The 18,990-nt window shown below is 41.9% G+C and overlaps 1 protein-coding gene across 1 annotated transcript in view; it reads left to right on the top strand.

Moving 5' to 3' along the window:
• The window catches only part of LOC138370424 (uncharacterized), a 38,089-nt gene extending 19,770 nt beyond the window's left edge, over positions 1-18,319 (top strand). The window contains exons 5-6 of the mRNA XM_069334779.1: positions 5,664-5,792; positions 18,159-18,319. Coding sequence (XP_069190880.1) covers positions 5,664-5,792; positions 18,159-18,319 — 290 coding nt within the window. The remainder of the gene's footprint in view (positions 1-5,663; positions 5,793-18,158) is intronic.
• Positions 18,320-18,990: the final 671 nt, after the last annotated feature.

The following is an 18,990-nucleotide window of genomic DNA, read 5'->3' as shown; positions in this document are numbered from 1 at the left end:
TTATGTTCACGTTAGTGAAGATTGTGTTTAGTTATGTTCATGTTAGTGAAGACTGTGTTTAGTTATGTTCACGTTAGTGAAGATTGTGTTTAGTTATGTTACATTAGTGAGGATTGTGTTTAGTTATGTTCACGTTAGTGAAGATTGTGTTTAGTTATGTTCATGTTAGTGAAGACTGTGTTTAGTTATGTTACGTTAGTGAGGATTGTGTTTAGTTATGTTCATGTTAGTGAAGATTGTGTTTAGTTATGTTCACGTTAGTGAGGATTGTGTTTAGTTATGTTCATGTTAGTGAAGATTGTGTTTAGTTATGTTCACGTTAGTGAAGATTGTGTTTAGTTATGTTCACGTTAGTGAGGATTGTGTTTAGTTATGTTCACGTTAGTGAAGATTGTGTTTAGTTATGTTCACGTTAGTGAGGATTGTGTTTAGTTATGTTCACGTTAGTGAGGATTGTGTTTAGTTATGTTCACGTTAGTGAGGATTGTGTTTAGTTATGATCACATTAGAAAGTTTTGTGTTCAGGTATGTTCTTTTGTAGTGAAAATTGTCGCGTGAGCATTTCGTCTATTTCCACCCTGTCTATCCCTTTAAGTTGTTGGTATGTTGGTATGATATGTTGCTATCATATCTCCCCGCTCCCTCCAATTTTCCTAGCGTAGTTAGGTTCAGTTCCTTCAGTCGCTCTATGACGGAAATTTCTGAACATTTTCCAGTTTCCTAATGTGCTTCTTCAGGTGGGGGCTCTGTGATGGGGCTGCATACTCTAATACTGGTCTCCATATAGTGGTCTCACATAAGCAGTGTAAAGGGCCTTAAATGCCTCTTTACTTAGATTTCTGAATGACATTCTAACTTTTGCTAGCTTAGGGAATCCGATTTATATGTGCCTCAGGAGACGGACTTGGTGTTACGTCCACTCCTAGGTCCCTTTCTCGAATAGTCAAAGGTAGGTTGTTTTCCTTCATTGTGAACTGACCCTTTGGTCTCCTGTCACCAAATCCCATTTCCATAACTTTACACTTCCTCGTGTTGAACTCCAGTAGCCATGTCTCTGACTATCTGTGCAGCTTGTGTACTCCCCTAGCTGTACTCACCTAGTTGCGCTTGCGGGGGTTGAGCTCTGACTCTTTGGTCCCGCCTCTCAATCGTCAATTATCTGAGCCCATTAGGCTCAGATTCCTGAGCCTACTGGGCTCTATCATATCTACATTTGAAACGGTGTATGGAGTCAGCCTCCACCACATCACTTCCTAGTGCATTCCTCCCGTTAACTACTCGTAATTACCTAAGTGTAATTACCTAAGTGCAGTTACAGGATGAGAGCTACGCTCGTGGTGTCCTGTCTTCCCAGCACTCTTTGTCATATAACGCTTTGAAACTACTGACGGTCTTGGCCTCCACCACCTTCTCATTTAACTTGTTCCAACCGTCTAACCAATTTTTAACCGTTCCAACCAATCGTGTGTGTGTGTGTGTGCTCACCAAGTAGCACTCACCTTTCCTGCTTGCCGGATTTGAGCTCTGGCTCTTTCATCACGCCTCTCAACTGTTAACCAATGGATGTACAGATTCTGGAACTTATTTTCTCTATCAAATCTACATTTTAAATTGTGTATGGAGTCCGCCTCCACTACATCGCTGCCTAATGGATTCCATTACTCTGACAGTGGAAAAATTCTTTCTAATGTATCTGGCTCATTAGTTTCTAATGAGAAACTATATTACCACCTGTGTCCCATTGTTCGCGTTCCACCCATACTAAATAGTTTGTCTTTGTCCACCCAATCAATTACCTTGATGATTTTGTAGGTGGTGATCATGTCTTCCCCTTACTCTTCTGTCTTCAAGAGATGAGGTTTAGCGCCCGTAGCCTTTCCTCGTAGTTCATACCTCGCTATACCTACACCTATCACCTATCTACACCTATCTTCATTACATTACATTTGCTTGGGTTGTTTGTGTGTGTACTCACCTATTTGTGTCTGCAGGATCAAGCATTGACTCTTGGATCCCGCTTTTCGAGCCATCGTTTTTTTTTAAATTATGAATAGAATTTGCTTCCACAACCTGCTCCTTAAGCGCATACCATTTTTCCACTGCTCTCACACTAAAAGAAAACTTCCTAACATCTCTGTGACTCATGTGAGTTTCCATCTTCCACCCATGTCTCCTCGTTCTGTTACTATTCTGTGTGAACATTTCGTCTATGTCCACTCTGTCAATCCCCTTGAGTATTTTATAGGTTCCAATCATATCACCCCTCTCCCTTCTTTTTTCTAGTGTCGAATGGCTCAGTTCCTTCAGGCGCTCTTCATTTCCCATCCCTCGTAGCGCTGGGACGAGTCTCGTTGCAAACTTCTGAAACTTTTCCACTTTCCTATGTATTTCTTCAGATGGGGACTCCATGATGAGGCGTCATACTCGAAGACTGGCCTCACGTAAGCAGTGTGAAGCGCCCTAATTGCCTCCTTACTTAGGTTTCTGAATGATGTCCTAACTTTTGCCAGTGTAGAATACACTGTTGTCATTATCCTATTTATATGTGCCTCAGGAGATAGATTAGGTGTTACATCCACGCCCAGGTCTCTTTCTCGCGTCATCACAGATAGGCAGTTCCTCCTTCATTGTGTACTGTCCCTTTGGTCTCCTATCACCTGGTCCCATTTCCATAATTTTACATTTGCTTGTGTTGAATTCCAGAAGCCATTTCTCTGACCATCTCTGCAACCTGTTCAAGTCCTCTTGGAGGATCCTACAATCCTCATCTGTTCCTACTCCTATCAACTTTGCGTCATCCGCGAACATCAACATGTATGACTCTTCTCCTGTAAACATGTCGTTAACATATATTAGAAATAGAATTGGTCCCATCACCGATCCTTGAGGTACTCCATTCGTTACTGTTCGCCAGTCCGACTTCTCGGCCCCTTACTGCAACTCTCTGGCTCCTTCCTGTTAAGTAGTTCCTTATCCATGCTTCCTCCCACCCCTGTCTGCCTTTCGAGTTTGAATAGCAGTCTCATGTGCGGTACTGTATCAAAGGCTTTTTGGCAGTCCAGAAATATACAGTCTGCCCAACCTTCTCTGTCCTTTCTTATCCTCGTTATTTTATCATAGAATTCCAAAAGGTTTGTTAGGCAAGATTTCTCTTGCCAGAACCCGTGTTGATGTTTGTTTACAAACCTAACGTTCTCTAGGTGTGCAACCAGTCTTCGCCTAATTATTCTTTCAAGTATTTTACAGGGGATGCTTGTCAGTGATACAGGTCTATAGTTAAGTGCCTTCTTCCTAATCACCTTTCTTGAAAATCGCTACAACATTTGCCCCTTTTTCAGCAATTGGACAATTCTCCCGACATAAGTGATTCATTAAAGATCCTTGTCAGAGGCACGCTGAGAGCCTGCGCTGCCTCTTTCAGTATCCACGGTGATACTTTGTTTGGTCCAACCGCTTTAGTTGCATCCAGTGTTGTCAACTGTTTCATTACCTCCTCTGCTGTCACCTCTATATCTGTTAGTCTTTCATCTAGGGTAATTTCTTCTAACAACTGGAACTGCTCAGGCTCAGGTGTGAACAATCCATGGAAACTTGCATTCAGTGCCTCGCAGTTTTCCTTATCACTTTCTGTACATACCCCTCTGTTTTCCTTAGTCTTGTCACTTGGTCGTTTACCGACATTTTTCTTCTAATATGGCTGTGTAGTAATTTAGGTTGATTTTTCGCCTTGATCGCAATATTCTTCTCATAATTTCTTTCCGATGCTCTTATGTTAATGTAATCGTTCCAAGCTCTGTTGCATCTGATCCTGTTGTCCTCTATCCTTTGTCTTCTGTACTTCCTCCACTCCTGCCTACTTCTCATTTTTGCTTCCTGACACTGTCTATTAAACCATGGGTTATTATATTCAATCTTATTTTTTTCCTTTACTGTTGGTATAAATCTCTCTTCGGCCTCCTGGCATTTCCGTATGATTAGGTCCATCATATCTTGGACTGTTTTTCCTCTAATTTCTTCCTCCTACTGCACTTCTCCCAGATAGTCCCTTATCCGTCTGTAGTTCCCTTTCCTATTGTCAACTCGCCTTTCCCAGACCTCTTGTCCCTTGGTTATAAGTTTAAATTCTAGAATTGTGTTCTAGTCAAAGACTAGGACACAATGGTCACTGGCCCTAATAGCTGTTTCATGTTCCAAATTCTCGATGTCTTCTACGTTCTGGGTGAAAATCAGGTCTAATAGGCTCGGAGCATCCTCTCCTCTTTCCCTTGTGTCTTCCTTCACATGTTGTGTTAGGAAATTCCTGTCTATAACATCTACTAACTTTGCTCCCCACATTTCTTTCCCTCCATGGGAATTCCTTTATTCCCAATTTATCTCTCCATGATTTAGGTCCCCCATGACCAGCAGTTTTGCTCTCATTCTGTGAGCAAATGTTGCTGCCTTCTGCAGTTCATTTATGCATGCATTGTTGTTGTCATCATACTCCTGCCTGGGTCTTCTACTGTTTGGTGTGGAGATTGTAGATTACCAAGATCACAATCTTCCTCCCATCTATTGTCAGAGTTCCATGTATGGAGCTTGTGCTCTCATTTGAACCCCGATTTCCCAGGTCTTCAAACTTCCATTTCCGCTTTATTAGGAGTGCCACTCCCCCTTGCTGTCTCTGTGTGTCCTCTCTTTTTTATCACCTGGTACTCCTCTGGAAAGACTGTATCCGAGATCATGCCATTTATTTCAGTTTCCACTATTGCAACTGTGTCAGGATCTGCCTCACTAACTCTTTCTTTTATCTCTTCTGCTTTATTAGATACCCCATCAGCATTGGTGTACCAAACCTTGAGACTCTTCTTGGAAACTCTAGTACCTTAGTTCACCCTTTCTCTGGGGGTCTTGGGGGATGCGGGGAGGGGGGGGGTGTCTGGGGTTGAATTGGGTCTGGAAGGGTGCCTGTGGGGCAAATGGGGTCTGGGCATGTAAAAAGGTATGTGCGTGTGTGTTCATCTTGTTGCACTCACCTATTTGTGCTTTCAGGGGGTTGAACTCGGCTGTTTGGTCCTGGCGCTCAAGTGTCAATTAAGTGGTATACAGGTTCCTGAGCCTATTGAGTTCTATTATATATACATTTGAAACTATGTAAGAAGTCTGAATCCATCACATCACTGCCTAGTGCATTTCATTTGTTAACTACCAAAACACTGAAAATTTTATTTTTAACATCCCTGTGGCTCATTTTGATACTAAGTTTCCCCTTGTGTCCCTTTGTTCGTGTACCACACATGCTAAATTGTTTGTCTTTATTGAACCCTGTCAGTTCCTCTGAGAATTCAAATCAGCATGAAAATGAACCAATTCGAACTCTCTGTGAATGTTATAGGTGATGATCATGTCCCCCTATACCTCTTCTCTTTTCCAGTTTTCGTGAGGTTTAGTTGCAGGCTACGGCTCAATATTATGCTCACTCTACCAATGATGTTAAAAATATTGGAATATCGTTAGACCAACAGTCTTCTAATATCCCTTTTACTTTATGGAGAATTGTACACTTATTTCCTCTCCACATCAATGTTCCCACATTTGTTGACCCAAGTACAGCTAATACCAGTCCTCATGTACTGATGTCCATGGTATACTTGTAAGTGATGTATGTGCTCTCACGTGGGCAGCACCAGCATGTGGGGGTCGTGTGATAGCGTACCGTCGGTGTCTCTACTGCAACAACGGGGAGGAGGAGGTCCAGCTGGTGTTGAAGTGGAGTCAGGCGTCTGCAGCTGACGATGCTGACATCTTCCAAGGTCAGAGTTCCCTTGCTTTGTTCCTTGTTACTATGTTTATATGTTTTTAATTTAATTTAAATGATCAATGGAACTTTTATATTACTAATTACTGTTCGACTGACAATAACTTATAACTAATATATTCCTCATAAATTAAATTAATTATCTGTAGGTTTGAATTATATGATGTCAATATTATGCAAAAATGCAATAACTAATAATCTAAAGACAACGTTCTTTATCAAGCTTATTATCTCATCTCTCAGATATTTTAAGATGTCTGGCTCATGTATATATTAATGTACTATAAAGTTTTACAACAAATTAAAAATTCAGCTGTATTCCATTAGTGTTTCAGAAAATATGACTAAATATATTTACCTAGTGTAAGATGTATTGAGTTATTAGAATATGTCCTGCTCGTGTGTGTATGCTCTTGTATTGAGTCATTATTTGACATCTTGCTCGTGTGTGTATAGTGATGGATTAAATAATTGTGGGACATCCTGGTAGTGATTACATGATGATGTGATGAGTTATTTTACAATGTTCTGTTGGTGTGTCTGTGATGACGTATTTAATAATAAGACAAGATCCTGTTGGCGAGTATGCGATGACGTCTTTAATAATTAGACAACACCCAGTTTGTGTGGTGGGTTTTAAAATTTTCTGACTCCCTAATATAAATATTTAACTACTAACATAACAGCAAACGTAGTTGACCAGACCACACACTAGAAATTGAAGGGACGACGACGTTTCGGTCCGTCCTGGACCATTCTCAAGTCGATTGTGATGAGGACAGGTAGGGACAGGCATTAAATAGGCAAGAGAGAGCTGAGGAGGAAAGTCAGGTGTAGGGGATAGTAGTAATGAGAACTGCAGCAGGCCTATTGGCCCATACGAGGCAGCTCCTATTATAACCACCGAAGAAGATAGTAATAGGAATAAGAAGAGGATAGCAAGGGAGCGTAGAAGACAATGAACAGAAAAAGGGAGAAGAGAGAAAGAAAGGGAAAGAGAAAGAAAGAAATGGAAGGGGGAAAGCTTATGTTAAGTCACGTTTGTTAGAAAGATTAGAGCATTTGAGTATATACTGTGAAAGGGAAGAGTCTACAGCAACAAAGCCAGGACTCAAGTTCATGTTGGGTACATTGTTAATAAGAGCCGATTCTACAAGACGGCGTCTGTGTAGAGTAGAGGCAGGAAAGATTAATTTGGAGGAAGACCAATCAATGGGATGATTAGAATCCCTCACATGGCAGAAGAGAGCATTGTTAGTGTCAGCAGACTTAACACTTCTCTTGTGTTCTTTAAGTCTGTCATTCAGTGTACGGCCAGTTTCGCCAAAGTATTGGATAGGACAAGATGAACAGGAAATAGAGTAGACACCAGCAGCATTAGAAGCAGGAGGAGCAGTGTGAACTAGATTGCTGCGAAGTGTGTTAGTTTGTCGAAAGGCGAGTTTAATGTCAAGAGGACGAAAGGTATTGGTAAAAGTTTTGAGTTCAGATATGAAGGGAAGGCATAGTACAGTGCTACTAGTGTTGGAAGCAGGTTTAGGATGAAAGAAATTTCGTTTTGCTTGAGAGTGGGCACAGTTGATGAAATGCAAAGGATAACCAAGGCGAGAGAATGATTTGTAGATAAAGGCAATTTCAGAATCATGAAACTGAGGGTCGCTGATGCGTAAAGCGCGGAGGAAGAGAGAGACGAGGACACTTTTCTTAACAGAAGGAGGATGGTAGGAAAAGAAGTGAATGTACATGCCACTATGCATGGGTTTACGGTAGACAGAGAAAGAGAACCCAGACACAGAGCTGTGAACATGAACATCAAGAAAAGGAAGGAGGGAATTAGATTCCCACTCAACTTTGAAATGGATAGAAGGAGCCAGATTGTTAAGAGAGGCGAGGAAAGGCTGGAAAAGATTAAGGTCATGAGGCTACAGCAAACGTAGTTGTCTACAGGGACATCACTTATATCCAGTATCTACTAGGAAACTGTTGCTTTCTTCGTGGGGGTAGTGGACTATCTATTCTCTGTGTTTCCTAGGTGGCTCAGTTTCAGGATGATCCAGCAGGAATGGCGCTGATCTCATTTACCTGTCGGATGAATATCACCACTTTACCACTTGGTAAACCTATATATAATATGTATAATGCAGTGGGCACTGATAATGTTTATTATTAAGTAGCGATACCCGGCAACACATTGCTGAGCCACAGCAACGTTCCCTGTCCCCCAGTCCTCCTCACCATTCCCCCCCCCTAACCCGTATCCTTGGCCTCCCAAGCATTCCCCACTCCACTATCCCCTCTTCCTTTCCACCATACCCCACTCCCTTGTCCCTTTGTCCTCCCCCATTATTCTCTATTCCTCCATCCCCTCGTCCCCACCATACCAAACTCTCCCGTCCCCTTGTCCTTCCCCACCATTACCCCCTCCCTAGTCCCCTCAACCTCCTCACCATCTCACACTTCCGTCCCCTCGTCATCCCCACCATTCCTCACTCCCTCGTTCGATGCCTTCCTAAATGGTCTGATGTTCCCATCAGAAAATTGGGAACATCAAGTGATCTGATGTTCCCATCACTGAAATATAAGAAAAACAGTTAAAAAATGAAATGAAAATATGAAAAAAAAATAAACTATACTCACGAAATGAACGATATGGTAAACAACACAGCTTAATTCCAACGCAATTCACACAAAACAATTAAATCAAAAGGAAAATAAATCAAAATATATGAAATTCAATTTATCAATGCAATCAGAAACATTGGAATGGAATTTTAACATATTTAGTATTGCATGTGTGTTGCTCTTACATGCATCAGATGGCGTTGTTTTTCAAGAAAAGCATAGTTTTACCTGTCACAGGTGTAGCATCTATACTTATACTTATTAAATGAACTGTATGGTAAACAACACAGCTCAATTCCAACCCAATATCACACAAAATAATTCAATAAAAATAAAATAAATCAAAATCTATGAAAATAAAATTTATCAATGCAATCGGAAACATTGAAATGGAATTCATGACATATTTAGTATAGCGTGCATGTTGCTATTATGTGCAACAGATGGCGCTGTTTTTCAAAAACTCACGTTTTTACCTGTCAGAGGGATGACATCTATATAGTAGGTGTATAAAAATATGCGCGTATTTGAATGCAACGTTGTGTCAAAATTTCAAAGCAATCGGGGAAGAACTTTCGGAGATTACTACGTGTGTAGCTCTTATATTCAATAGATAGTGCTGTTTAAAAAAAAAATGTTTTTTTCCTGTCACAGCTGAGGCATGTATATAGTAGATATATAAAAAGACTCGCCTATTCGAATCCAACGCTGTGTCAAAATTTCATAGAAATCTGTGAAGAGGTTTCAAAGATTTCTCCCACATGAAAAACAATTTAAAAAAAAAATAAGCATGTTTTTCTTCCGTCACAGACGTGACATCTATATAGCATGTATATCAAAACCCGCTCGGATGTGAATGGAACGTTGTGTGAAAATTTCAAAGCAATCGGTGAATAACTTTCGGAGATTAGCGATTTTGAACAAACGAACATTTCCATTTTTATTTATATAGATTTATTAATTTATTAATTTAGCCAATCCTGTAAATCTGATATCTTCCCATATATGAATTATATTATAAACAATGAAAAGATTATTTAATTCGTTATAGCTATTTATTTATCTATTGCAAATGTATATTCTAATTTATCTTTAAACAATTGCAATATATCAAATACTTATCTGGTATATATTGGTTAACCTATATAGTATATTTTATTTAAATGGCAAGTAATTTACTTACTGAGGTGGGCTCGTAAGCCCATGGTATAACCACACCTGCAATAAATAGGGTTAGTGGCACAAAGATATTGGATCTAAGTCTCTCAAAGCACCACAAACCTCCCTTTTTTTTATTAGTATGCAGGTACAGAGCTTGTAGTCTTATTTTGGCTAAAACGTTTATCCCTCTTGTTGGGCCAGAGCATGTAGTGTTGTTCTCTACCATTGTTGAAGTGGTGTTGTAATGGCATCTGGGAACTCCGTCAGAATGTAACGGGGGCCATCCTTTAACCTCACTTACTGGTTAAATGCTGGTCGTTATTAAGTAAATCTACAGACAAGAATTCTGCTTTGTAACCTTCAGTACCACTCCTCTAGATCTAAAACGTTCAATCGTTTAGATATCACGACCCGAGGATACCGTAACCTTCTATGCTACACTGCAAACCTCTAAGACGCCGCTACCACCTGCTACCTTCTACCTACCGAGTAATTTCCCCAATTGACGGTGTAGCAGGATACCGTCAATTAGGTATAAACCCCGAAAATGGATCCCCAGTTATCAGAAAAGGACGGATAACATTTACATTAAGTGTTAAGTTTTTTTTTGTTTTTTTTATATTTATTTTTACATGCAAGCATGCTTATAAGTACAATAAAAAGTAAGCAATAACATAGAACAGATCAAAATAACAAATTACAAACGTGCAAAAACATAAAGGAACAAATGTACTAAACACAAAAACGTCGACCGGAAGGGCTGACCACAAAACAATAATAATTACAAACAAATCACAACTAGCAAGTTAAAACACAGTGGAATACAATGCAGAAATAACACACCAAAATATGAAATATTCAGAACAAGGCTACCAGCACCTCAAACACACACGGAGAGGCACCAACACAAAACTAAAATAATTATAATAATAATAACATTAATAATAATAATAACAATAATAATAAAAACAACAACTAGAAAGGAACAAATATACAACAAACAAAGAAAAGCACAATGGCAAAACTCGACAAAAAGCATAAACCCAGACCGGGTCACGCCAACAGCCTGAAGGGCACTCAACACGACACTAACAAGCGCACAAGCAGCAACATAAAAAAACATAGAACCACAAAGCACAACATAAGCACACGACATCCACAACCAGACACACTCCAATCAAACCCCGGACCGCACAGGAACCGGACACACACACAAGCCACACAAACCCATAACCACAAACCGGAGCATGCAGGAACCGTGAAAAAAACCTGCCCCACCCCACACACACACACACCCGACCCGCACCCACAACCATGCACCACAATACACAAAGGAATCATGAGCGAGGAATACATATCTCAGAGACAGGAATATATTTATCAGGGAACGAATCCCAAGGATACCGTCGCTTATAGGTCTCCCAAATAAAATACTCCAAGTCGGTGGGGGGACGATCCCCCTGCCGCCGTGGGCCCGGCATAAACTCGGGAACCTCCAGATCAGGAAGAAACGGCCACTCCTGAAGCTCACCGACGCAAGTCGCATAACGAGGCTGGGGAGCGCAAACCACGTCCTTCGAGGTAGCAGATGACACCGATGAAGCGTACGAGGGCTGTCGGGACGGCCGCGTCGCCGTACGCACAGGAGCAGGGGACAAGCAACGAGATGGTAACGTCCCAACCGAGACCGCAGGAGACACTGAAGAGATGGCCGGAGACGGAAGAGGCGTCGAGACCGCAGTCGATGAAACGGGGACCGAGGAAGGGGTTACAGAACCCCCAGAGCGAGCAGTCTTTTTCAACACCATCACCAGGCCACCCCGCTCACCGAGAACCTCAGCAGGGGGAACCACCCCCCACGAAGAACCGGAGCCATCCGAGGCAGGCGACGCACCCGAAGCAGGAACCGTAGACACCAAATCTGAAGTGGAGGCCGAAACACCGGCACTGGCCCCCTCAGGCAAATGCACCTCCGCCACCACCATAGTCTGCAACGCAACTGGAGCAACCCCTCCGTCGCCGGCAGACCCACAAGCGTCGAAATCGCCAACGTCAGCCCAAGCTGAAGACGAAAGCCGGGAACGCTTAGGCTCTGGCCGCACACCATCAGACCCGGAGGCCGACTCAGAGACACGCGCAACACAAGCTGGACGAACCGACGCACGTTGCAGAACGGCAGCATCCTCAACCACATGGGGCACCAGGCCAGGCACAGGAGGAAGCGCCGGATCCATCCCATCACCCAGCAAAGCCGGAACAGCTGGCAAGGGTGCAGGGAAAGGGTCAGACGCAGCAGAGGACGAACTCGAAGACGGGGGAATCGAGCAGCAGGCAGTCTGAAGAACCCCAGGGACACTAGTCGGAGCAGGACGATCACCCTGCGACGCCACAACTTCTTGAGGAGAGGCGACAACAACAGGGGGGTGCACCAGGCGGCGCAACAGGCGACACTGGGGGCACATCCGCGGCTGAAGAGACGTCCACATCCACTGAATCCTCCTCCACAGGAAGCGGTGGAAAATCCTCCTCACTGAAGAGGTTCACGGGTGCAATGGCAGGCGCAGAACAGTCAGCAGCCTGATGGCCCAAGAGGCCACAACGATAACACGTCCGAGGCTGGCGGGCGTAAAACACCCGAACGTTGTAGCCCATAAGCCGCACAGAGGACGGAATATCTTCCCGGAGCCTCATGCCCAGGGTGCGAATGTTAGTCCTCACACCCTTAAGTGGACTGGAAGACACCACGTTCACCCGCACACTAACCACTGCGCCATACTGGCCGAAGTACCGCCGTAGCAGACTCTCTGGAAACTCCAACGGAGCCCCATGCACTCTGACGTACTTGAGGGCACCACTTCGATCATATAGTGACACAGTGCCCGCACCATCCGGCAGGGGCAATGTCCGCCCCTCGTAACGACGGAGAAAGTCGCGATATGCCAATTCCTCGGTAAACTTCAATATCGCTTGACGAGCCGTCACCAGCTCGACACCATAAATGTTGATCACAGGGACATGAAGTAACTCACACACCAGCGCTATCTCTGGGTACCCAGCCCGGCCGGAAAATTCGAGGCCCACAGACTGAGCCCGCAGTATAGGGGGGAGGGGGACCCCCATCGCGAACTCCACGTCAGCACAGGTAGGCAGAGACACACCCGCCCTCAACCGGCCAAATTGGTAAACAACACCGACAGCCAGAGCGCCGATTCAACACGTCCGTCCCCTACCGAAGCGAGGGCTAGACTCATTAAGTGTTAAGTCCTGCATTTCCATGGTTCGGCTACTGGTTCAGTCTCTTCTATCAAGACTGTTTTGTGGGCTACAAGATGAGTAATGAGTCGCGTCTCCTCAGTGAGGTTCACTCAATCGGCGACAGCCAGTCACGGGCTGTCAATGGTCACTCAATTCTCGGACAGTCTTTTGTCCTTCAGCGGGAACTGGAATGAAGTACAAGAGGACCAAGATTCTCTACAGTTAACAACTGATGGTCGTTGGAACTACAATCAACTAATCGTCAGTCTTCTAACATGATCTTTTTTTTCTGTTCATGAACGATTGTGGAACAGGAAAAGTAAATGTCATCTTTGCTCTATAATATTAATGTAATGCTCCTGAATACCTAGGAACAAGAGTTTGGAAAAATAGTGTTTAAATGTTGAAACTAAGAAAATAAGTACGAAAAATTCTGGAGGAAGGAAATATGAAAATTTTAATATTACACTGTCTAATGGAAACCTATTGCACGGTGCCTAGAACAACAGGTACTAAGAAAATTGTTGTCATGTAGTGTTCTGTGCTTTGAGAGCAAGAGGGGCAAACACAATAAACATTTGACACTTAGTGATAGTGTGTACATCCTTATGGCTGTAATTCCAGCTAGGAACTGTGATACTAGACGTAGTATTGATAAATAAATAAAATATTGTGTTTTATTGTTTAATCTCAGAGAATGTCATGTGGACATTAGATTTTTAATAAAAAGAGTGTGGAACATCTGGATGAACTTTGATGTGTTCAGTGCTCCTCTCCTGAAAGACTAAAATTTCAGTGTGTGTTTTAAGTTCTCACGTTCTAGATGGAACACCTGGATGGCTAATGGAGAGGCAATGATTTTTTGCTGGCTAGCTTTTGTTGTATGATTAGGGATATTGCATTTACTTATATCAGTTCAGGAATAGGATGTTCTTTATTCAGATGTAATTATGAGGATTACTGGGCTGTCAACAGGATAGTCGGTATTCACATCCCTGGTTTCGCAATTGTGTATTAATGATTATTGCTATACATCCTGTTGGTTGTCATTGATTGTTAGATAGAATAGTTTTGTTATTTTTGGAGGCTTTGGTTCAGATTGGTAATAAAGTAAGGGATTGGAATAAAAATCTGCATGCTAAATAGTTTAACACAGTTTCTTAAATACTTGAGCAAGGGGTTGTAACCGTAGAACTGTAATACAGAAGACAATAGATCTAACAAGAAATGTTGTAAGTCACTAGAAGGGATGATACGCCTTTTATAAAAATATGGAGTCAGTGGATAGTTGACCTGACAGGCTAGGGTCATCTTGGAACCTGTGTCGAGTCATAAAACAAGGATAATAATTCATGTATTAAAGAATTAGTAGGAATAATCATTTGTGGTTAAGTACTTGTATTGAAATTAACGTCAATTGGGAATAAAGAATAAGTCTCGTATGTTATCAAACAAGCATTTGACTTCAGTAAGAATATGAATATATGTAAGAAGTATCTCGTTAATTAAAAATTTGTACCTACCAGCTTGTTTGTTAATTCATGTAAATTAGTGAAATGCAAGTACTACTGAATATCGTAATTAACCTGGCTCACGTGGCTAGATATTTCCCAACTTTTTTAGAATAATAAGTAACTTTAAAGTGACGAGTACAGGGGGTTGGAAATAACCAAGTTTCATACATCTCTTGTATTTTTATACAACATTTGTATTAACCACAAGTAGATACTAAAATTACTAACTTGTAGAATTAATCATCATGATGATTTATAATAGCCATATTGCCAGATTCTTCCTAGTCAGAGTGACGACGTGAGGAACGACAGGCAGTAACATGAATTCTTTCCAAATTCAGTTGGATTTGTTACAGAGTCCAATTTATCATTTCATTTACTAAGGATAATTACTTACTAATTAGTTTATTTTCGTAGCACATTACTGCTTTCTGGAACTCCTTTATTTAGTTGATATTAAACATTCCAGTGGAAATTATTTAAATGTAAAATAATTCCACTTTATATTCCGCATTCATTTATGTATCTTTAATAAACCGACTTACGCTATGAGGAGTTATATAATAACATGAAAGATTTAAACGTGAAATAAATAATCCTCACGTTCTCTTCCTTCCTTAGTTAATTCCGATATATATAAATACATTTACGCGCGAGATGCCTATCGAGAGCCGCGCATGCGCAATAGAGAGAGGAACGAGAGGCCACTCGGTGTGAACAACGCCATAACTTACCAACGTGCTTGCAGAGAGAGACGACATAGCAAAGATTTTGCTCAGTTTCTATTCGTTCTTACATTTATAAGAACGTTGTTACGTTTAATTGGGAATTAACAGCCGTGTCCCAGAACTAGTATAACTACAATTCCATAGTCAACGCCTTTTACGCAGCAGCTGGAGGACGAATGATTGCACAGTTCTCTCCATCAACGGACACGCGGCCCGGCAACTATTAATTATCTATATTATAACAATGTGCACATGTTTATATTTAGGCTAGTTGTCGTTAGGCTGTATAATTACCATCAAAATCTTGTACGTTTCTCCTCTTTAATAGTTTTTATAACTTAGGAGATTACATTCATTATTTTTGTAGGAACATTTTACAGTGATGGAACATATATATCAATTATTTTCCTATAGGAAGAATTCCTTAAACTAGGATGTACCTGTAGTTCATTACGTAGACGATTTCTACAATGTAATTGCCTTCCAGCTCCCGAGTCCACGTCAACTGAGTTATTAGGCTTCCCCACCAACACGTGCAACAGTTTGCCTGATGCAACACGTCGTCGGTGGAGCGTGGCAACCGATTACACCTCTTTAGATTTACAGCTAAGCTGTTAATGTTTATTGTAGAACTAACCATGTAGTCATATTAATGATCTCCCAAGGAGTTCAATTATATTAACCCATTGATTTACCATATACTATTCATTTAATATTACAGTAGTATATTGAGGTACAGTTACCTCTAATTATTATATAATCAACCCTTTTTACTTTCATATTATGATTACTCTGGCGAAGAACCAACACCAGAGTAATGCTAGGGATGCACTAATCTTTTAGCATGTAACCCCCAAATTTGGGTGAGTGAATTTGACTCATAATACAGTTCCTTTAATATTCAATGTAATATTAATTTAAACATCCATAGGGCACTAGTTCATGGAGTAAAATATTTAACCACTTGCTCTACCCTCGTTTTCCACGTTTTCTCAAAAAGTGGTGGTCCTTCGTAGCTATCGAAATAGTATCAATTTTTATGATTTACATGAGTCAAGTTTTCCCACAACTGGAGTTTAGTTATTTATGTTCTTTAAAGATTAATTTGGCAACTAGTCTAGATCAGTCTTAGCTTGAGAGAGCAGGAAAAGGTCAGTGACGGTCAGGATGAGACATACTGGGGCTCAACATTTCCTTAATAACTAGCCTAGCTGTGGTATTTAAGGTAATTGTTCTGTCTGAGTTATTACAGTGTAGAATCCACATTACTTTTTGAAGTCATTGCCTCTCTTAAGAATATATTCAGCTAGGAAGTGTTCAGATAGGGTGTATTATTTTTTAGTTTGTTTGATAATCTTTGATTTAATAAATTTTGTTTAGAATTTTATGGTGTTTACTGAAATTTCCCCCAACGTTTACAGTGCGGTTGGGCTCAAGCCCCATGCTTGAGACTAGGCTCCCTCTGAAACCCAGCAAGCATTTATATAATATGGCATATAAGCCTTTTGTATTTTGAGTTAATTCCACACTTAACATAAATCTTATCCCTCCTTTTCTGATAACTGGGGGATCCATTTTCGGGGTTTATACCTAATTTACAGTATCCTGCTTCACTGTCAATTGGGGGATTTACCCAGTGGGGTAGAAGGTAACAGGTGGTGGCAGAGCTTGCAGTATAGCATCGAAGGGTACGGTGTCCTCAAGTCGTGATACCTAAATAATCTAACATTTAGATCTGGAGGAGTTGAACTGAAGGTTACACAGCAGAACTCTGGTCTGTACATTTATTTAATAACGACCAACATTTAACCAGTAAGTGAGGTTAAAGGCTGTCCCCCGTTACAATGGTACAATTTTACTGTTACAAGATGTTGGTTCCAGCTGAGGTCCAGTTAGCACTATTTCACCTCACAATTTCTTTACATTTCATACTCCTAACAATTATAAACAATTTGTGAACACTTTAATTAGTTAAACTTTTTTTAAATTTAAATTTTGCCCCAAGAGGCGGGTTTATTGGTAAGCGCCTCTCATCCTGTGAGTAGTCACACCGCCATAGCAGCATGTACAACACTCCCCAATAGGAAGAAACCCCGTTGGGTTGCTCATCCGGTCACATGTACCCAGACACAGCTGGGGCTTGCTTAACTGTCTCAAGTGATCAGCTTCTCAAACATGAAGATTAACACTGTCAGCCCTTAAAATCTTATGTTACCTTGCGGGTGCAAAATGGGGGAATCTCTTAAGAACAGTATCTATACTTGAAAAATAATGTTTTCCTAACTCAAACAATGTGGAGTTTATTATTCTACACATATTTCTATTTGTTTTCTTTTATTTTTTATTAAACAAATTACATGACAATTAAAGCATACAACACAAAGGCACCGAAGCACCAACATCCATAAATGCAACATACAACAAAACAAGTACAAAAGCAACAGCAAAATGCATAGCTCAATTGAACACATTACGACAAAAAAAATAACAGAACAAATGGCACATAGCAAATAACGTTAACTGAAAAACCATGAAACAACAAAGAAAAACACAGGAGCACATATAAAAAGTACCCGCACAACCCAGACGGGGCGTGCCAAATAATATACAATACACCACACAGGGTGCAAAAGAAACATCAGAACAAAAGGCACAAAATGAAAAATAAAATTGCTAAACACACTTCACAACCCATGGAACACCCAACACACACAGTACAAACATTCGAACACCCGACCGGAACACGCAGGAACCGGGAACAAACGTCAGCCACACCCCAAACACATGAAAGAAAATACCTGGTCACGCAGGACCCGGCAAAAAAAAAAAAACACACACTAACGTTCAATTTCGCACAAGACATCCACACACATCCATCGAGAAAATAAACAGAGAGGACCACACTCACACAACACTACCACTACATCCCAGGGTAGCATCGCACCCAACAGAAGAACCCTCAACCCCATCCCACAAAACCCACAGAACTCTTCTGGAGCCTTACCACCAAATCGCCCCCTACCGACTCTTCCTGGACCCCCTTCACAATATCCCACCAATCCACATTCTGTGTACCTCCAGGTGGTGGACCACTTTCACGAATTTTAGGGACACCATCATCCATCACAGACACGCCCCCACCAGAAGACGGAATATCCGAGTCGGACGGAACCATAGGATCACACTGCACAGCCGTCAAGGAAGGGTGGGGTGCCTACTTCCAACCTCCTCCTTGCATCTAGGACATTCTGAAGAGAACCCCCCAAATTTCCGTCGCTTCAGGCTGTGCTGCCCACCGCTGACAGGCAACATGTAACCTGCTTCACGTCGTCCAGAACCGCGACTGGGAGAATGTACATCCTTCATATGCACTTCTGCCACCACCTCAGTTGTCTGAGCAGCAGGCCGAGCCGCAACAACACCATCACGCACCACTTGCGGCTGGTTCCAAAGCACACCAATCGGCACAGCACTGGGGCACACACCCACCGATGAAATAACCACCGCTGCATCCACCACCTCACCAGAGTTGTCAGTCACCGCAGCACATGCGCCCTCGAGCCGGCCTGCACGGGCACGCACGGACTTGGAGGGAGGTCGACACCCCCACCAGACGGTCCGGGAGACGACACAACAGTACGGACGTCATCTCCACCAATAGAAACCAATAAAGCAGCACTCGTAGAACCCAGATCGGCGCCGCCCACCACTGCATCCGTTCCCATACAAGGTGCAATGCGCAGAACCGAGAGATCTTCTTGCTCGTGCAAAGGAGGAAAATAATTTTCATTAAATAGGTTAACCCGTTCACACATCAGTGGTGCAGGCAGTAGCTATATGGCCAACATTATCACACTTGAAACATGTCCGAGTCTGCCCCCGGTAGAAGAAGCCGACCGTATAGCCAGCAATC

The sequence above is a fragment of the Procambarus clarkii genome, chromosome 32 (assembly GCF_040958095.1).
Source record: "Procambarus clarkii isolate CNS0578487 chromosome 32, FALCON_Pclarkii_2.0, whole genome shotgun sequence".
NCBI lineage: Eukaryota > Metazoa > Arthropoda > Malacostraca > Decapoda > Cambaridae > Procambarus > Procambarus clarkii.
Note: the sequence above shows the minus strand (reverse complement) of the source record. Positions and strands in the feature narration are given on the sequence as shown.